The following is a 20,187-nucleotide window of genomic DNA, read 5'->3' as shown; positions in this document are numbered from 1 at the left end:
ATACGCCACTGATAATAAAGCCAAACAAAACGTAAACAAACTTTTTGCACATTTTACCGAGCATAAATTTAGTAACCGCTTGAGTGTTGCCAAGGGGAAAAAATATTAAGACCCCATAATAAACCCTTTAGTCCGCGCAATTGTCTTCCAGTTTAAATCCCTACTGCTTGGATAAAAACTTCTCTTATTCACAATAAATAAATCTGACAGCTTGTGCTACATATTGTGAATCATTAGCATAATTCTTCGGTCCTTACGCATAATTAATACAATTACATAGTTGTATTTTCTCAGTCTTTATATTCGTTCAAAACGAAACACATAAGTATGCTATAAAACTTTTTGGTTCTCACTAAACATAAAAGTTAAATGAATTGGGCAATTAAATTATGTTGGTGCTGGCGGTGAAGGGGGTAAAAAGTTAAAATTACTAGTTCGTAATGATTACTAACCAACATATACCATTCAAACAGTTAATCTTGCATTCATCAGTATCTCTTGTGTATTTGTGCAGCACAAATTAGTAAATGCCATTTAAATTGAAATTATATTTGAGTAGAGAAGCTTTGACCCTACTTGATCTTGACAAACAATTTCCTAAACAACTATATCGAATAAAACTTAATCTAGAAACAGCAATAGAAACCGGGGCAGTGCCATGTACAGCAATCAGGATAGAGACTTGCAATCCACGCCCAACCGCGGAACTCACCCACCGTAAGCAATCATTTAATATTATTTTCCTCAGTAAGATATCTTAAAACTTTTTAAGACGAACACGCCCCACGCTTAAGCCATCGGGCACAATTGTATCAAAGGCTCAAGAGTTTGTGGATATATACCGGTACCCACCGACCCGCCCCGACCCCATTTACCCACAGCCTACACCCGATAAAACGGCCGCCAAGTGCCGAAAGGACGTATGCCTTTTGCCAGACTGTTATTGCGGAGGAAGGGATATTCCTGGTAAGTACATGCCGGTTAAGCAGATCACGATTTTAGTGCACAAATGTTAAATGTTCCAATGGCCCCTAAGTTTAATAATAACAATAATGCAAACCAATGCGTAGGCGGATTGAACGCCTCAGATACTCCGCAATTTGTACTTATGACGTTTGATGATGCTGTCAACACCATTAATATTGACTTGTACGAGGAACTCTTTAATAATAAGTCGCGGAAAAATCCGAACGGCTGTTCGTGGCGCGGAACTTTTTACCTATCTCACGAGTGGACGGACTACGGCATGGTACAGGATTTGTACTCACAAGGGCATGAAATGGCTTCCCACAGCGTTTCGTAAGTTGCGTTAAGAAGTGTTTCCACTTTCGAAGGTCTCATTCTCCTAAAGCGCCTCTGATCACAGTCTACATCGGTATCTTGTTCGCGCTTTGCTAAAAGGGTTGCTCTCTACATATATCCCCTGCTATGATGTTCGTACTTTTTTCACCCACATTTCATCTGCATTGTTAGGCGAACTACCTGTTGAAAGCATCCCTCAGATCGTTCTCTTGACCTTTGACGATTCCGTTAATGACCTAAACAAGCAGTTATACACGGATCTGTTTGAGAAAGGTCGCGTCAATCCAAACGGCTGTCCCATCACAGCCACTTTTTACGTTTCCCACGAGTGGACTGACTACAGTCAAGTACAGAATCTTTACGCCGATGGACATGAAATGGCCTCGCATACAGTTTCGTAAGTAAATGGAACTTGTTTTTGACCCCGACAATGAAATACACAACAAAGTCAAGAGTAGAGGTATCGCCGAATCACGGTACTTATGTAGTTAATCACGTTTCATTTCAAATCTCACAAAGAATAACCCAAAACCGCTTAGTTTACAAAATATTAATCACACTTATAAGCCCGTCACTTGGAAGGTGTGTAATATGTGGAAGAAAGCGTTTATACATTTTTAATTAGGTTCATTAACCATCTTTCCGTGTGTCCCTCTGTCAGTCCGTGCGATCGCAGAATATCGGTCAATAAAAAAGCTCTAACACTATTACTATTCTAGAGAGTAAAATGCAGCATCAGTTTGTTTCAGAATTTGAACACGCCCTAAAAACGGACAAAACTGTCCCGCCCACCGTTTTGAAAAAAGTCTTGCTTTTATATTTGACTTTACCTCTTTTCTTGTCTGTCGATGTTGAAATTGTTCATTCGCACTTCCACAATCTGAGTACCGGGTCTGATGGTCGGGAAAGTCGACTATAGCGTTCTCGCTTGCTAGCAATAGAAATAACCACAAGTGCATTATTGATCTACAGCCACAGCTTTGGCGAGCAGTTCTCGCAGAAGAAGTGGACCCGTGAAATTGCCGGACAGCGAGAGATCCTTGCTGCGTACGGCGGTGTCAAGATGTCGGATGTTCGAGGCATGCGTGCTCCTTTCCTGTCGGTGGGCGGAAACAAAATGTACAAAATGCTGTACGACTCAAACTTCACCTACGACTCTTCCATGCCTGTCTACGAGAACCGACCACCCTCCTGGCCCTACACGCTCGACTACAAGATATTCCACGACTGCATGATTCCACCTTGCCCTACCCGTTCTTATCCTGGTGTTTGGCAAGTACCCATGGTTATGTGGCAGGACCTAAACGGAGGCCGCTGTTCTATGGGCGACGCTTGCTCCAACCCCAGTGATGCAGATGGAGTGACAAAGATGATTATGAAGAATTTTGAGCGCCATTACACCACAAACAGGTAAACTACCTCTACTAAAGACCTAATTTAGGTTTAGATTTGAATCGATTGAATTTTGTCTCAATGGCTAATAACTTTGTTCATCTATATATTTTAGAGCACCGTTTGGGTTGTTCTACCACGCAGCATGGTTTACCCAGCCCCATCACAAGGAGGGCTTTATAAAATTCCTCGATGCCATCAATGCGATGCAAGATGTGTGGATCATAACCAACTGGCAAGCGCTACAATGGGTGCGAGACCCTACACCGATATCGCGCATTAACTCATTCCAACCATTTCAGTGCGATTATTCGGTAAGTATACACAGTTAAAAAACAATCTAGTTCAGGGAAACAATTAAAGTTGACTACAAACTAGGATCGACCAAAACGCTGCAACAACCCGAAAGTGTGTAATTTGTGGCACAAGTCCGGCGTCCGATACATGAAAACGTGTCAGCCCTGCCCCGACATCTACCCCTGGACTGGAAAATCTGGAATCCGATCTTCCCGAATCGATAATGAAGTTGAGGAGCCGACGGCGTAAGACTTCAAATCGAAGGTCTCTCGTTGACCATTTTCGGATGGACCATCAGTAGCCAAGAAGGAACACTTGACAATCCAAGATACTGAAATATAAAAGGCGTAAACATTTAAGCTCAAAATACGGAGTTCACTCGTTAAAATGATTTCTAACAATTCCATACTTTTAGCTAATTCTTTTAAAGGACCCTAGTTATATTTTTGCAGCATGTCAATACAAATTATTTATTCCCTTTTACATACTCCATACCTGTCTGTATATTCCTATAGATATTTACGATACATTGATTATTCTCCAAGTTGCACACGCAATCTTAAAACGACCCTTGTAAACGTAAATCAATTAGGCATAGAACAGTAATCAAATAAGTACTAAAAAAAGGCGTAATTGGTGCATCGAGTCCTTGAACATAATAAAATTCTCAGTATGATTTGGATGCATTAAGTCCACACACCAAGAGCGCATTTAGATGTTAGGCTAATATAACGTTTCGTTTACATGTGATAAAGAGATACAGCTGAATTTATGTATTATTAGATTGGCACGAGCCTTCCTTTTTTCCATTTAAACTGCGTAGTTTTAATTACAATATTGTCAAAGCCAAATTGGTATTGGGTTTGGGTGCATTAGGATTAACGTTCGGATACAAGTTTAAGTTATTTTATTTGTCTGAAAATAACAAGAGCTAAATTCCCCTGAATTGATACAGTCTTTCAACATTCAATGATTTAATTTAGTTCAATGATAGAAGCGACATGCACGCTTGTCGTTAACGATTTAATATTAATGTATATGCGAAAGTATTACGAGGATCACACATCCAATAATCAAAAATGACAATTAAATAATGCAAGCTTAATATATTGTAAGGGCACACAAAATATAGAAAGCTTAATTATAATGGGCAGACGCAAAATATACAAAAAATTTAGAAATGAGAGTGAATTAAATATTTTGTGCTAGATTTTGTAAAAATAGAACAATATACCTATATATAAATGTATGTATACTTGCAATAAAATGTAATATTACAATTATAATTATTTTTCCATACATTGGACTAATTCTAGACACAGCAACTAATTTTCTGATAGCAGCAACATGAAATATTTGCTGCAGGTGTTACAATTACTAGCCTTGCATTAACAACGATATTGAACCCTATATAATTGGAGAGGTGATGAACCCTAGCGTGCAAGCTTTCAAACTATATAAGGGTATAAAAAGACGAATAGGCTCACAGCTGTAAACACATCGAACTCAAAACTTGTGCTCGACATGTCATATTATTGGGTAGTTCTTGTCTTATTTACGACGCAAGCCCTTTCAATTGAAGACGATAAATCTGCCTATTATCAAGAGAAGTGTATAAGCCAGCGGCTTATCAATCACTATCAGTTAAACAAAGAAATCTTTGGTGTGGGAAAGTGCGACGGTAAAAATGAAAATAAATTACGTCAAAAACGTCGTATTGACCCCACATTTCATGGTAATCCGAAGCCACGAGGCGAACTTTTGGCCAGTAAGTTTCACGTAAATTCCTATAACTTCGATCAGACAAACTCATTGGTTGGGCTGGTTAACAAAATTGCCCAAGAGTACCTTAATAAATGTCCACCGGTCATATACTATGATAGCTTTGTGGAAAAGTCTGACGGATTGATTTTAGAGAATTTGTTTAAGGTAAGTTTAAAACACCACTGTAGTACACTAATTTAAGAATGTTAAATTAAGGTAATAAAACGAGTTGTCGAAATTGATGGTCTACATAAGTATTAAAGGTAAACCAAATTTATTTTCAGTACTAATCGAATTTAGGTTTGTTCGTTGTAAAGAAATTGATTGTGACTTCGATAGTATTTAATCGAGTTATATTTAAATTACAATGCCCTTTAATAAACATTTTAAACTTAAACAAAATTTTCAGGTATAAGCTATAAATAAAATTACAATATTATTTGCTTTTCAGACTATTCCCATTACTTTCTACCACGGGGAAATCAATTCAGGCTATGAAGCAAAAAATAGACGTTTCACGAGCCATATAGATAGCAATTGCAAGAGCTACATTCTTTTTCTTTCGGACCCATTAATGACGCGAAAGATTTTAGGTCCGCAAACTGAAAGTCGTGTAGTTCTTGTCTCAAGGTCCACACAATGGAAACTCCGGGATTTCTTGTCCTCGGAGCTATCCTCAAACATAGTAAATTTGCTAGTTATTGGAGAGTCACTAATGGCTGATCCGATGCGCGTGAGTATAAATTATGTAACATCGATTTCATTTACCTATTTCTATTAATTAACACTCTCCGCACAGGAGCGCCCATACGTGCTCTACACCCACAAGCTCTATGCAGATGGACTTGGCTCAAATACTCCGGTAGTGCTAACCAGCTGGATAAAGGGAGCTTTGTCACGTCCACATATCAATCTGTTTCCATCGAAGTTTCAATATGGTTTTGCGGGACACAGATTTCAAATTTCGGCTGCAAATCAGCCACCGTTTATTTTTCGCATTCGCACTTTAGATTCCTCAGGAATGGGCCAGTTGCGATGGGACGGAGTAGAATTTCGTCTGCTGACAATGATATCTAAGCGGTTAAACTTCTCGATAGATATTACTGAGGCTCCAACACGGTCGCATTCTCGCGGAATAGTGGACACCATCCAGGAACAGATTATAGAGAGGACAGTAGACATTGGTATGTCCGGTATATACATAACTCAGGAACGTCTGATGGATTCAGCCATGTCGGTGGGACACTCACGCGATTGTGCAGCTTTTATAACACTTGCCTCGAAGGCGCTGCCGAAATACAGAGCTATCATGGGACCGTTCCAATGGCCAGTCTGGGTAGCTCTGATTTGCGTTTACCTCGGAGGGATATTTCCGATTGTTTTTACCGACCGTTTGACACTTAGCCATTTAATGGGTAATTGGGGTGAGGTAGAGAACATGTTCTGGTATGTGTTTGGCATGTTCACAAACGCTTTCTCCTTCACCGGAAAATACTCGTGGAGCAACACGCGGAAAATTTCCACACGCCTTCTAATTGGAGCATATTGGCTCTTTACAATTATCATTACATCTTGCTACACAGGCTCCATCATTGCATTCGTAACGTTACCAGCGTTTCCCGACACCGTTGACTCTGTGCTGGATCTGCTGGGCTTGTTCTTTCGCGTTGGAACCCTAAGTAAGAAAATGTAAGGCTCGCTAGATTTTTAAATAATATTCGGGCTTCCCACTTAAAGACAATGGTGGATGGGAGACCTGGTTCCAGAACTCCACCCACATACCGACGTCTAGATTGTACAAGAAGATGGAGTTTGTCGGATCCCTAGATGAGGGGATTGGCAACGTTACCCAGAGCTTTTTTTGGAACTATGCCTTTCTTGGCTCAAAGGCCCAGCTTGAATATCTGGTACAGTCAAATTTTTCAGATGAGTAAGATTGATCTTTTATTAATAATCTTACCTACTCGCTAACATAAACGATTTTCAATTCCAGAAATATATCTCGCCGATCGGCACTTCATTTAAGTGAAGAGTGTTTTGCCCTTTTCCAAATAGGCTTTCTGTTTCCCCGAGAGTCCGTGTATAAAATGAAAATAGACTCGATGATTTTACTCGCCCAGCAAAGCGGTCTTATTGCAAAAATCAATAACGAAGTAAGCTGGGTTATGCAGCGATCGTCTTCAGGTCGCCTGCTCCAGGCCAGTTCTTCGAATTCCTTACGTGAAATTATTCAGGAAGAGCGCCAATTGACTACGGCGGACACAGAAGGCATGTTCCTGCTCATGGCACTAGGCTACTTTCTAGGGGCCACAGCCCTGGTGTCCGAGATCGTGGGTGGCATTACCAACAAGTGCCGTCAAATAATCAAGCGCTCCCGCAAGTCGGCCTCCTCTTGGTCGTCGGCGTCAAGTGGGTCAATGCATCGCACGAAAGCCGAGCAACTATCCCATGATAAGCGAAAGGCCACCAGACGCGAGGCCGCTGAGGTTGCTCAAAAGATGAGTTTTGGAATGCGCGAGTTAAATCTTACCCGCACAACGCTTCGTGAAATATACGGAAGCTACGGGATTTCTGAAAAAGATCATGGTCAGCAGGCCATCGTCCACGCAGAGTTTCCAAACAGTTCCGAAAAATTGAATAACATTGAAGAAGTGGAATCTCAGGAAGCTATGGAATCTCTACAGCGTTTAGACGATTTTATGGACCAGATGGATAACGATAGCGATCCTCCCTCCCAGACATTCAGTATTGACAATTAATCACACAAGTTTTTAAAATTAATTAATTTTTTTGGTGCACCTGAAAATACATTTTTCAAAATAATAACATAAAAGCAATTGAAAATCACCAAGCTGGTCAGTGATGGAAAATGCGCGGCACTAAAAATGGTTTTATTTTCTCGCGGGCGGGCCACGGTCACACCTGCCCATAACAAACGACATTGCGCTATAAATGAAGCGCATCTGGATTTGTGCTGAATAAATGGTTCACGATTTATAACCGCTCGGTAGAAAAATTATCCGCTTTTTGTCGGTTGTCACTTTTCGGAAAATTTTATAACAACTGCAAAGTGCGGTGATTAATTACAAAATTTTTTTAAATATACATACTAACAAAATTTTGATTCTGGTGTACCTGGAATATAATTATTAAATTTATCTAAAAGTTTGATCTCATAACAAAAAATTTTGGTCTAAAACAAGATATAAACTATAGCAAAGTTTCACTCCCAACCGAAGTTTTCCACCCATTCCGGTCAGTGATGGAAAATGTCCGATCTAAAAAATATGATTTTTTTGCCCGTGGGACACGGCCACACTTGCCCACCGATCGCGACTTTGTTTGTGTTAAAAATGACGCGCATCTCGTTTTGTTCTTGTAATATTGCTCACGGTTTATAAAATAGTCACACGAAAAAACTCTACCCGGTCAAATTATTATACGCGTGTTCTTGGCTAGCACATTTGTTTAATTTTTGAAAGAACAGTGCGGTCGTTCCTCCACATACAAATACAAACAAACTTGTGAGTGTAGGTGTGTACAAAAAAAACCTCAAGCATTTACTCGGGCACCGCCTTAACTGTACAAACGGAAATAAATAAAGGTAAATGGCTTAACGGTATTACTGATTAAGAAATATATGTATACATATATCAAACTACTTTAATAAAGTGTACAGAAGCATGTTCTTTGCATAAAGGCGTAGTCGGTGAGTCAGCCACGCCAACAGTCAGCAGTCGTCATTTTGCTGGCTGCCTAAACACGCAAATTTGTATGTGTATGCCTGTGTGTGTGTATGTGCGTGAACAAACAGTACCGGTATGCAATTGCAAAGCTGGTCAACTATAAAGATCGGAATTTACTCAAAATTAGGTCATCACCCCTTTATGCTGATATATGTTGGAACCAGTTTACTTACTTACTTACTTAGTATTGGTTATCAGTCAAAAAGCTGGCGGTGATACGGTATTGTGCCTCTGCTTACTCACGGATACATACTTACTTATATGTATACGTTCTCCAGTATAGAAAAAATAGTAGAACTGATCAGCTACCGTTAGATTTTACAAAAGTAAACGTATATTTTGAAAGGATATAACTAAATCTAAATAAATGTTAAATTTGTAATTAAAATGGTTACCAAACAAAAAAAAAATTGAGAGGTGTTTAACACTTTTCTGTATATTTTTCCAATGCTCTATTTACAAATACTAATATTTCGTGTGTGACGCAGAATTGTAAGTTCATTAAAAAGAAGTACATACATACATACACATTGCAGAGAGTACGGATCGGTTAGCTTGCATCTCATTTTTCCAAATATACATATACATACATACATGCATATGTATCTACATGTTCATTAAACCACCTTGCGACTCTTTGAAATGCTATGAAAATGAAAATAAGCACAACTAGTTTGGCAAGTCTTACAAGCCAATATTTTTCCCCTTACTTTTCTATGGCTTTAAGAATGTAAAACAGTTTTTTTTTTAAATTTTCGATTATCGTATACCAGAAAAAAATTAGATGTATCACTTATAAAATATTTATAATATCCTATAAAATATATAAATAATATAACCAAAATACCATATACCGGGTAATATTTGAAGTATGAAAAAGTAGACAAGTACATTCATTTCGTACATGTATAATTAAGAAAATTTAAATAATGTTTATCTATTATTTTCAGTTTTGATTAAATACGGCCGCAATAAAACATAAATATCTATTCAGCAATACCAACCCACCATAAAATTGTAATCAATCATGTTAAAGTTTATCCGAGGAAAAGGCCAGCAGCCCAGTGCCGAGAGACAACGCCTACAGAAGGACCTATTTGCTTATCGTAAGGTATTACCAAAAAAAGTTCCATTCTATTTTCTAGTTTGAAGAATCGTTGAAGTTGTGTCATCAAGCTGGAGCCTGGAGGACAAATACATTTTGTTAAAGGCATTTATGAGAAGGATTGATTTTATAAAAATCACCTACATACTTTACAATCTTTTGTTTTGTCGTCTCCTATCTGCATACTTTTGGGCATGAACATGTAGGTGTTTAGGAGCCTAATGCTATTGTGCCCGTAAATTACGACCTGAAATGTATTACGAAATAATTTACATATTTCCTATTATAAATGACCGATTTGGTTCCGCTTTACTTCATTAAAAACTACGTATGAAGTAAGTGGGGAGTCGACTTATAAATTTTACCCTTCAGAGCTTCATAATTTTAGAATCATGCTGTCCAATATATTTTTTTTTATCTTCTTGGTGGTGTACTACAAATATATTTATTGAAACCTGTAACAGTTTGCATTTATCAGCTCAATGAATTTAGACCCTGACTCATTGGTTTAGACTGTCTCTTATCTAGGAATGGATACCTATATTAAGTTGTAAGAATTATGAAATACCATGGTAGAAAAAGGTCAAACTTTCAAGATAATTATAAAAATTTATTAAATCAAAATAAAAAAAAATTATAATTCCGAAATGTTAAAAATTATATATTTGTATTTTGTAGTGTCCATTCCTTTTGCATATTTTTGAATCAAATACACCATGAGACCTTCTCTATTACCAAAATATTATTATATATATGAAATATGTATATATAGACTATATGGTATTTTAAAATGCATTTCTTATAACCTCTGTTAATATAAATGTGTCATTTAACAAAAATGAAACCAGGCCAAAGGTAATCGCCATCCAGTTCCACCAAGAGGGTGTAGCTGATAAGATTGCCTTTGTGTGTTTAGTGGGTTGGGTAAATGGTTTGGTTTCACAGACACCTTTTTTTTCAGCCACAAATGAAGTATGCCATTGCCTAAGTACATACATAGATAGACGTCATAAAAATGATAAGATTTCGAAGTAAAGCGAAAGAGAATTTATTCGCTTGTTACTGTGTTAGAAATGCAAAGAAACTTGCAATATGAATTTTTATACCCGTACTAGACTCGTTGAAAAGTATGTAACAGGTAGAAAGAAGTGTTTTCGACCATATAAAGTATATATATTCTTGATCAGGATCAAAGCGGAGTTGATCTGGCCATGTTCATCGAGATCTCAGGATCTATTAAAACTAGAAAGTTGAGGAGTTGTCACGCCCACAAGCCGCCCAAAGTTATGAAAAATATTTTAAAATTTGTAATTTTATTATTTGTCTTTTTAATTTTTTATCAATATTATCAAAAAATGTTGGCAACGCCTATTTTAACGCAAACAAGCCCTCATAACCCCCACGCCCACAATAGGCAGTTTGTTTTATTGGTTTACGTTTTTATTTCCATTAATGGTAAATTAAAAAACGTTATTGGATTCGGAAAAAAGTAATTAAAAGGTAAAGGGAAGCGTTTCAGACTTTATAAAGTAGGAATTCATTTGAAAGTATGTATTATAAATTTTCAATAGCTCCAGTGGTAGTGTGGTTTTTAGCTAATCACTCGAACATACCGTTCTCCCTTTAAAAATTATAAAATAGACCGAAACAATTATTAATTGATAAGAATCTATCATTCCTTTTTAAAACTTTTTAATATATTTTTCTTTTAGACGGCACAGCATGGCTTTCCTCATAAGCCTTCGGCTCTTGCGTATGATCCAGTTTTAAAATTAATGGCAATAGGAACGCAATCAGGGGCTTTAAAGGTTTTCGGTCAACCCGGAGTTGAGTTGTACGGACAGCATACCTTGGTGAACAATTCTGCATCGGAGCTTAATGTACAGTTACTTGAATGGGTTTATGGAACTGGTCGCATACTTTCCTTGACGGCGGCGAATCAATTAATTCTATGGGAGCCCGTTGGAACCACGTTGCTGCCAATCAAAACACTACCATTTGACGGAAAACTTAAAAAAGTTTCATCGCTGTGCTGTTCTTTCAGTAAGGATCTGCTATGGATTGGAACTGAAGGTGGCAACATCTATCAACTTGATTTACACACATTTACCATTAAGGAGCCTGTAATTTACCACGATGTCGTGTTAGAGCAGGTGCCACCAGCCTACAAGCTAAACCCTGGTGCAATTGAGTCAATCCGCCAGCTTCCAAACTCCCCTAGCAAACTGCTTGTTGCATACAATCGCGGCCTGTGTGTTTTATGGGACTTTGAAACCGCCTCTGTCGAGCGAGCATACATAGCTCCCGGACATGGGCAGAGTGTTGGTCTTTCAGTGAATTTCGGAGGAACTGAATTTAGCTGGTATCATGCTGATGGTTCGTACGCCACTTGGAGCATCGATAACCCAGAACCACCATCGAATGTTAATTACGTGCCTTATGGACCTGATCCATGCAAGAGCATAAACCGACTGTACAAAGGCAAGCGAAGGTTAATATAAATTAAGAAGTTAGCTTTTTCGATGTGTACTAATTTCGCATTATTCTAGATCCAACGATGTAATTGTTTTTTCCGGCGGCATGCCCCGTTCAGCATATGGTGATCACAATTGTGTGTCAGTTCACGTCAGCGATGGACAAAAAGTGTGTCTTGACTTTACGTCTAAAGTGATTGACTTTTTTGTAACCTTTAAAGACAATAGTGACGTCGCTGAAGTTCTTGTTGTACTTCTTGAAGAGGAACTCTGCGCCTACGATCTTACTGACTCTAATATTTCTGCTATCAAAGCGCCTTATCTTCACTCTGTACATGCATCAGCTGTTACCTGCAATTACCTTGCTTCTCAAGTCATACAGCCGGTATATGAAAGCATTTTACGAGCTGGCGACGAACAAGACATTGATTATAGCAATATAAGCTGGCCCATCACTGGCGGTACACTCCCGGATGACTTAGAAGAATCTGTAGAAGAGGACGCGACTAAGCTTTACGAGATTCTGTTAACTGGTCACGAAGATGGTTCTGTTAAATTTTGGGACTGTACTGGAGTTTTGCTTAAACCAATTTATAATTTTAAAACTAGCAGCATCTTTGGAAGTGAGTCGGACTTCCGAGATGACGCAGCAGCAGATATGAGTGCTGAACAAGTCGACGAAGGAGAACCGCCTTTTCGAAAATCAGGTCTTTTTGATCCTTATTCGGATGATCCTCGTTTAGCAGTGAAGAAAATAGCATTCTGCCCAAAAACCGGACAACTTATTGTTGGTGGCACAGCGGGTCAAATTGTTATAGCCGACTTTATTGACGTAGCTGAAAAAGTATCTTTGAAATACAGCTCAATGAATTTGGTCAGCGACCGTGATGGATTTGTGTGGAAGGGTCACGATCAGTTAAACGTGCGATCTAACTTATTAGACGGAGACGCGATTCCTACAACGGAACGTGGTGTAAATATATCAGGAGTTTTGCAAGTTTTGCCGCCAGCAAGCATTACATGCATGGCACTTGAAGCAAGTTGGGGCCTTGTATCTGGTGGCACTGCGCACGGTTTAGTACTCTTTGACTTCAAAAACTTTGTTCCAGTATTTCATCGTTGCACATTAAACCCGAATGATCTTACTGGAGCAGGAGAGCAGCTGTCCCGTCGAAAGTCTTTTAAGAAATCATTGAGGGAATCATTTAGAAAGCTTCGCAAGGGTCGATCGACTAGGACCAACCAGAGCAATCAGGTACCAACAACGGTGAGTAACATTCTATACCATCAACTAGTTGTTTATAATAAATTTACATCTCTACAGCTGGAAGCTCGACCCGTCGAGAGACAAATAGAGGCACGTTGTGCAGATGACGGGCTGGGATCCATGGTGCGGTGTTTACTATTTGCCAAGACTTATGTTACTAACGGTAAGACAAATTTTGCACTGTGATTTGTTTTGGTGTAAGTAGAAAAAAGTTACCGAACCAAGGATTCAGTAGGACCCAATAGCTAAAGAACACAGTGTTTTTAATTTTGTCAAATTTTGTTTTTATAATTTTTCGTTTGCCCCCCACAAATGAGTAATGGGTAACCTCGCCTATAGCGTTCTCTTTTGTTTAATTTATAATCTTTGTATACTTACAGTTTATTACAGCATTTAAAACTTATTTGTTGTATATCTTGTAAATTTTCAGTGAACATAACGTCGCCAACTTTGTGGTCTGCAACAAATGCCAGTACCGTTTCGGTTTTTCTTTTGCATTTGCCACCAGCGCAGACCGCTGCAACTGCCGTCCCGTCGGCAAGTGGCAATGCTCCACCACAGATGCCGCGCCGCGTTTCCGCGCAGCTTGCTAAAGAAATTCAATTAAAACATCGTGCTCCTGTGGTGGGTATTTCTATTTTTGATCAGACGGGTAGCCCTGTCGATCAGTTGAACACCGGTGAAAACGGAAGTCCACCGCATCGTGTGCTTATTGCTTCCGAGGAACAGTTCAAAGTGTTTTCACTTCCGCAACTAAAGCCGATAAACAAATATAAGCTAACCGCTAACGAGGGTGCTCGAATTCGACGCATCCATTTCGGTTCGTTTAGTTGTCGCATATCGCCGGAAATACTGCAGAGTATGCACGGCGGTAGCCCAACTAAGTCTACGCGCTCAAACGGCGATGGAGAGGCGGCTGCTAATATCAGTGGAAGCTTGGCTGCTGGTCGTGGAGATGTGTATAACGAAACTGCATTAATATGTTTAACGAATATGGGCGATATCATGGTTTTATCAGTACCTGAATTAAAAAGGCAGCTGAATGCGGCAGCAGTGCGACGGGAAGACATTAAGTAAGTCCCACATACTCCTAATATTGTTGGGTTACTTTATTATACTTATTTTTATTTTGCAGTGGAATTTCGTCGCTTTGCTTTACGAACTCAGGGGAAGCACTGTATATGATGTCTTCTTCCGAACTGCAGCGTATTGCTTTAGCCACGTCCACAGTCGTGCAACCCACTGGAATTGTTCAAGTAGAACCATTAGAGAATGATGAGTCAGTGCTAGAAGAAAATGATGTAGATAATGTTAAGGAAACATTTGCAAGTGATGAAGTGGTGAATGCACCTGAACTTAAAGATCCACCAGTCATTTCACCATCCACGAGGCCTGCAGAGGAAAATGTTGATAGAAATAGTCTTCAGCAAATTAATGGAGTCTACATTTCAAATTCACCTAATCAAGCAAACGAAACTATCACCAGCTCTATTGGCGATATTACCGTTGACTCGGTGCGCGACCATTTAAATCTGACGACAACCACGTTGTGTTCTATTAATACAGAGGAAACAATTGGTGAGTAATCAACTGTTCACTAACGTCATCCCACTTATTTTGTTTTGTTATGTATACGTATCTTCATTTAAGAATTATATGTTTTCGATTCTTTGTTTTGTTTAGTTATGTATGCTTATCTTCATTTAAAAATTTTATGTTTTCGTTGCCTTTTTTTAAGTTCATTTAGTACTTATAAAAACTTAATTTTTGCAAACTTTTGATTTTAGGTATGCCCACCAAACAACTCTAAATGCAGATAAATTTTTCTTTTCTTTAAAAGACCGTACCGTACCTTACGTTTTTTATGACAGTACTTAACTTTTTTTTTGTCATCCCTATAAAAATGTAGGTCGCCTATCTGTGCTTAGCACGCAAACCAACAAAGCAACTACGACCGTGAATATGAGCGATATTCCAAATATAAATATTTCTAATTTAGAGGATTTGGAATCGAAGAGGTGCGGTACTACAAGAAACATTTACATAAGCTGTATCCTACTAATTATTGAATTACTTAACAGAAACACGACGGAGACGAGTACTAGTTCTGTAGTAATTAAGTCTATAATTACAAACATATCTCACGAAAAAACGAACGGAGACAGCAAAATAGGAACGCCAAAAACAGCGCCTGAAGAAAGCCAATTTTAATAAATAAAATTAAATGCGATTTTTAGATACCAATAGAAATGACAATGATAATATAAGAAATTTATTTGTAGTTATGCTTAAGCGATAATGTTTGAGAATACTGTTCCAAATCCATATACTTTATTTATAATTTTACGTTGACCGCGACTGTTATGTTATAGTAATGTTTCATGTATTTTCACGCAGTGAGCCTATACCCGTTACCCGTAGAGTAAAACGAAATATTATATATTTTTTGAGAGGTACAAGAGATAAAAATGAGCATTTACGGCCATTTGTGAAATATTAAAACGCAGCCTGGTTCTTTTTGTTCGTATAAACACTCAAATAACATAAAATGGTCGCGTAGGCATTTTGTAAATTTTATATTTAAATTTCCATTATTGTGGATTAAAAAGTCAAATTATATGCGACAAATTTGGTGGTAAAGGGATAGCAATGGCCTAGTGTGCCTTCCAGTTCCGTTGGTCCGTATGAACGTTCAGATACCATCAAAAATGATCATACCCACATTTTTTTAACTTAATATTTAAATTTCCTTGAATAATGCCTTTTTAAACTTACATTGATTAGACCCAAACAATTTACCTGATTACGATGCGCAAATGAAGAGTACAAAAAATGACCTGAAGCAAGGATGCAGAGAAGAAAGACCCTAAAGTTCAAATTTAATTTCTTCTTTGAATTCTTAGTAAGAAAACTACATAAGACTGGAAACTTGCATTCCGCTACACTTAAGCTTTCAAACGCGTGTTTCTAATTAATATAATGATATTTTGTAACAAATATATATAAAAAAGATGAAAATACAAACTTTTGAACACGAAATTATATGTGCATGTACGCACTTTTAAGTATGTATGTACACGTGAGATACGAATACATTTTTTGGATAATATCTCCGTAAAAAGACCGACAATTAGAAATGCGCAATGGAAAACGATGGATTTATTCGTGTTCAGATCTAGTAACTTTCCATCGTAAAATACTACATTTTGTTGGTCTCATCAATGTAATTTTTTTCAGGCTATACAGTGCAATTTAAAAAAGAATGATGATTTTTTGGAGTTTTAGAAAATAGAAAATGTGTCACTGTGAAGTACGTTAATGTGCCTTCACGTACTTAGGTAATGTAATTTTAATCTATCTCACATCAACATGGAAAGTTGGTTGCGGATTAGCGGGTATTTCTTAGTCGAGCGACTCGACTATACCGTTCCGTCTTGTATATTGTGAGACCAATTGGTCTACATACCAATGTTTACTTTTTTTTTAAACCAATTTAATTGTATGGTGTTTCTTAATTAAATAATTTAAGTTTGCATTACCTATAACTAAATTTACGAATACTTAGTAAGTTTTTAACATATTTATTTACATTACAAAATGTACCATGTAAAATTTCCAAAACGTATCTTTTTCCGTTTTGTTAATTTTTATTATGTATGTATATGTTTGAATATTTTAACCCCAGATACAAATTATTTAACTTGGAAAAAAATGGCATACAATACTAGAATTATTGTCCTCAACCTGGATCAACGACTAAATTACCTAAAATATTATACACTTTATTCCAATTGTCTGGGCGGGCAACCGACTCAAATTTGCAAAAGCAACTGCATTACCATAACACAAATTTGATTCCATTTATATGTGGGCAATACTTTTTTCTGTGTATAAAGTATTCAACCGTAAGGCTTATGATTTTGCAATTCTTGAAGATTTGTAGTAATTTGTTGTTCTTAAATTACATATTCTAATGAATTTAACCAAACTGGTCGAATTAAATCGTCGATAGAAAAATTACAAGTAACCACCAAGTATGCTTTATTTACTTTGACTACATTTTAAACTTCTATAAAGTATTATATTATGAGCATCAGTACATTATAACAATCTAAAATTATAATACGTTTTTGGATTTTATAAAGTATTATTGATAACATGGGCATTTAAACCATATTATTTTTATATAATTAATATACACATTTTTTATTACGAAATTTGTATAATATAACTATACACTTGTTAAGGACTCTTAACAAATTTAATAAAACATTATGAATGCTATTACTGGAAATATCGTACAAAAATCTTTTAATACTACGTTTAAAAAACTTACCGATATTTCTTGATTTTATAATTGGTTCTAAAGTATTTTGGGGAGAGCCAGCTAAGGCGAAGAAAGTGAATGAAAGAAAAGAGCATAACTGTGTTTTTTCCCGTTGCTGTCACATTATTGATGTCTGTCCGTCTGTCCATACGAACGCCTTGAGAGTAAGCATGCAGATTCCAGATACATAGGTAGAGCGCATAAACATAGTTTTTTTCCAAAAGTTGTCACGGCCCTTCCAACGCCCACAAACCGCCAAAAAGGGTTGCGCCACACTTTTTAAAGTTTTCTTTTTAAGTTTCTCTGCAATAAATTTGTGAATTGTACGTTATCCTATAAATTATGGCTTTTGTGTGAGGTGGAGGAATTTTGTGTTAAATCTATGTTTTTAATATAGATTTATACGCCGGTGTAAATATTTATGCCGCCTTCACTGCACAATATAATATAAATTATGTCTTTTGTCAGACGGACAATTTTGAATTTTTTGTTTTTTAATGTTTGTTTCAATGTGTTTAGGATTGTGAGCTATAAATATTTGTTCCTTATCGTTCAGTAAAGGAAGCTATTTAATTAGAGCATTTTACCTACTTTGCAGGGGAATTCTGTCGGCATTCAAAAACCAACTATAAAACATAACCAACTACTCTAAAAACGGATTTATCATAGGTGAGTACATTCATACATACCCATAACTAGGTTGCAAAACAATAAAATAAAATGATACAAAAGCAAATGATCATACCTAGCTGGACTAATTTTCCAATTGATTGACATTAAAAATGCGAAAAAAATTAGGAAAAATTAGGACAGAAAATGACCATCAGTTTGAATATATTTTCATCTCTTTTGTTCTCTACCATTTGGGATTGCTAAAATTTTAGAGAGAGCAATATTTGGCCCACTCCTCTCGCATACGCCAATATTTTTGTTCCCAATAATATGGAAGAGAAAATGAGAGGCAATTTAACTATCCTCTCTCCCTTTTTATTTTGCCTTTTCTGATTTTTTACATAAAAAACAATTCATTCGAGATTGCTAAAATTTTAGAGAGAGCAATATTTAGCCCACTCCTCTCGCATACGCTAATATTTTTGTTCCCAATAATATGGAAGAAAAAATGAGAGGGCATTTAAATATCCTCTATGCCCTTTTATTTTTTCTCTTCTTTTTGTTTTTACTTAAAAAACTTCTTTTATCAGGCATCAAAATTAATAACATGAAAAAACTTACCGATTGCCATTTAAAGAAATTACATTTTTAACCTGTACCTTTTTTTTGCAATCCATAATTAAGATTTACTCTGCCATATAGCATTAAAATATAACCGCTTACGAGATAGTAGGAGTGGCTTAGATATTGCTCTTACCCTCAGTGCCGCAAGCAAAAATGGCAATCGCCAAATGAAATGCAGAGACCAATAAATTGTCTTCTCTATTGCGACCGAAAATGGCCGGCTAAGAAGGAGTAGGAGTGGGATAGCTATTGCCTCATCACAGTTCCCTAACGGAAACCGGTACCCGAAAAATAGGACGCAGTTTTTATAAGCTGCCTTATAATTGTGTGACTGAAATGACTGCTGCCTAACAGCGAGTACGAGTGGTACAGCTATTGCTCACACTCTCAGTCTGTCAATGCCAAACGGTACCGGAAGAAAAGAGTGCATATGCTAATAAGCTGCCTCCTAATTGTGTGACCGAAATGGCTGCTGCCTAACAGTGAGTAGGAGTGGTCTAGCTATTGCTCTCACACAGTTCAAAAATGGAGACGGCCAAATGAGATGCATATACTTTTTAAAATGCCTTCTTTATTGCGCCCGAAAATGACAGCGACAGAAGGAGTAGGAGTGCCCAAAAATTTTTGTTCATTTTACCGCCAACCAAAATGGCTGCGGAAGAGGGACTTGAATATATATTTAGATGGCATCTTTTATTATTGCGACCGAATATAATCCCGAAAGAGAGTGTAGCAGTTGCTTGTATAATGTACTCCTACATTTTTTTATTGACACAATTGAAGCTTTATAATTATTTAAATGAGTAGGAGTGGCCAAAAGTTTTGTTCATATTACCGCAAAGCAAAATGGCTGCGGATTAGGGACTTGAATATATATTTAAATGGCATCTTTTATTATTGCGACCGAATATAATTCCGAAAGAGAGTTTAGCAGGCTGCTTGTATAATGTACTATGTTTTTATTATAGATTTATACGCCGGTGTAAATATTTATGCCGCCTTTACTGCACAATATAATGTTTGTTTCAATGTGTTTAGGATTGTGAGCTATAAATATTTGTTCCTTATCGTTCAGTAAAGAAAGCTATTTAATTAGAGCATTTTACCTACTTTGCAGGGGAATTCTGTCGGCATTCAAAAACCAACTATAAAACATAACCAACTACTCTAAAAACGGATTTATCATAGGTGAGTACATTCATACATACCCATAACTAGGTTGCAAAACAATAAAATAAAATGATACAAAAGCAAATGATCATACCTAGCTGGACTAA

At 37.2% G+C, this 20,187-nt stretch overlaps 3 protein-coding genes across 19 annotated transcripts in view; all 3 read left to right on the top strand.

Annotated features, from left to right (window-relative positions):
• Positions 1–4,216, top strand: part of LOC120445319 (mucin-5AC) — a 30,899-nt gene extending 26,683 nt beyond the window's left edge. For 7 of the 15 annotated variants that reach the window (XM_039625644.1, XM_039625671.2, XM_039625736.2 and 4 more), the window contains 7 exons: positions 631–717; positions 773–966; positions 1,071–1,299; positions 1,352–1,699; positions 2,275–2,712; positions 2,810–3,008; positions 3,073–4,216. In XM_039625644.1, the coding sequence (XP_039481578.1) occupies positions 631–717; positions 773–966; positions 1,071–1,299; positions 1,352–1,699; positions 2,275–2,712; positions 2,810–3,008; positions 3,073–3,240 (1,663 nt within the window). In that variant the 3' untranslated portion in view covers positions 3,241–4,216. The remainder of the gene's footprint in view (positions 1–630; positions 718–772; positions 967–1,070; positions 1,300–1,351; positions 1,700–2,274; positions 2,713–2,809; positions 3,009–3,072) is intronic. The other 8 variants (XM_039625661.2, XM_039625726.2, XM_039625696.2 and 5 more) reach the window with 2 other exon arrangements.
• A 278-nt stretch (positions 4,217–4,494) lies between these two features.
• LOC120458761 (ionotropic receptor 21a) lies at positions 4,495–7,625 on the top strand. Its single transcript, XM_039646535.1, has 5 exons — positions 4,495–4,920; positions 5,207–5,488; positions 5,555–6,434; positions 6,493–6,685; positions 6,749–7,625. Exons 1-5 carry the CDS (start codon positions 4,516–4,518, stop codon positions 7,512–7,514), a joined length of 2,526 nt encoding a protein of 841 aa, XP_039502469.1. The 5' UTR covers positions 4,495–4,515; the 3' UTR covers positions 7,515–7,625.
• A 434-nt stretch (positions 7,626–8,059) lies between these two features.
• LOC120444045 (lethal(2) giant larvae protein) lies at positions 8,060–20,098 on the top strand. 3 transcript variants are annotated; one of them, XM_039623552.2, is made up of 9 exons: positions 8,060–8,359; positions 9,452–9,612; positions 11,319–12,097; positions 12,156–13,347; positions 13,405–13,510; positions 13,778–14,420; positions 14,483–14,925; positions 18,273–18,343; positions 20,028–20,098. In XM_039623552.2, exons 2-8 carry the CDS (start codon positions 9,529–9,531, stop codon positions 18,311–18,313), a joined length of 3,288 nt encoding a protein of 1,095 aa, XP_039479486.1. In that variant the 5' UTR covers positions 8,060–8,359; positions 9,452–9,528; the 3' UTR covers positions 18,314–18,343; positions 20,028–20,098. The 3 variants fall into 3 exon arrangements, with proteins under 3 accessions (XP_039479486.1, XP_039479485.1, XP_039479487.1); XM_039623551.1 differs by lacking the exons at positions 18,273–18,343; positions 20,028–20,098 and adding exons at positions 15,257–15,365; positions 15,429–15,849 and having other exon boundaries at positions 8,061–8,359; XM_039623553.2 differs by lacking the exons at positions 18,273–18,343; positions 20,028–20,098 and adding exons at positions 15,135–15,365; positions 15,429–15,444 and having other exon boundaries at positions 8,061–8,359.
• The last annotated feature ends 89 nt before the right edge of the window (positions 20,099–20,187 follow it).

The sequence above is a fragment of the Drosophila santomea genome, chromosome 2L, assembly GCF_016746245.2.
Source record: "Drosophila santomea strain STO CAGO 1482 chromosome 2L, Prin_Dsan_1.1, whole genome shotgun sequence".
NCBI lineage: Eukaryota > Metazoa > Arthropoda > Insecta > Diptera > Drosophilidae > Drosophila > Drosophila santomea.
Note: the sequence above shows the minus strand (reverse complement) of the source record. Positions and strands in the feature narration are given on the sequence as shown.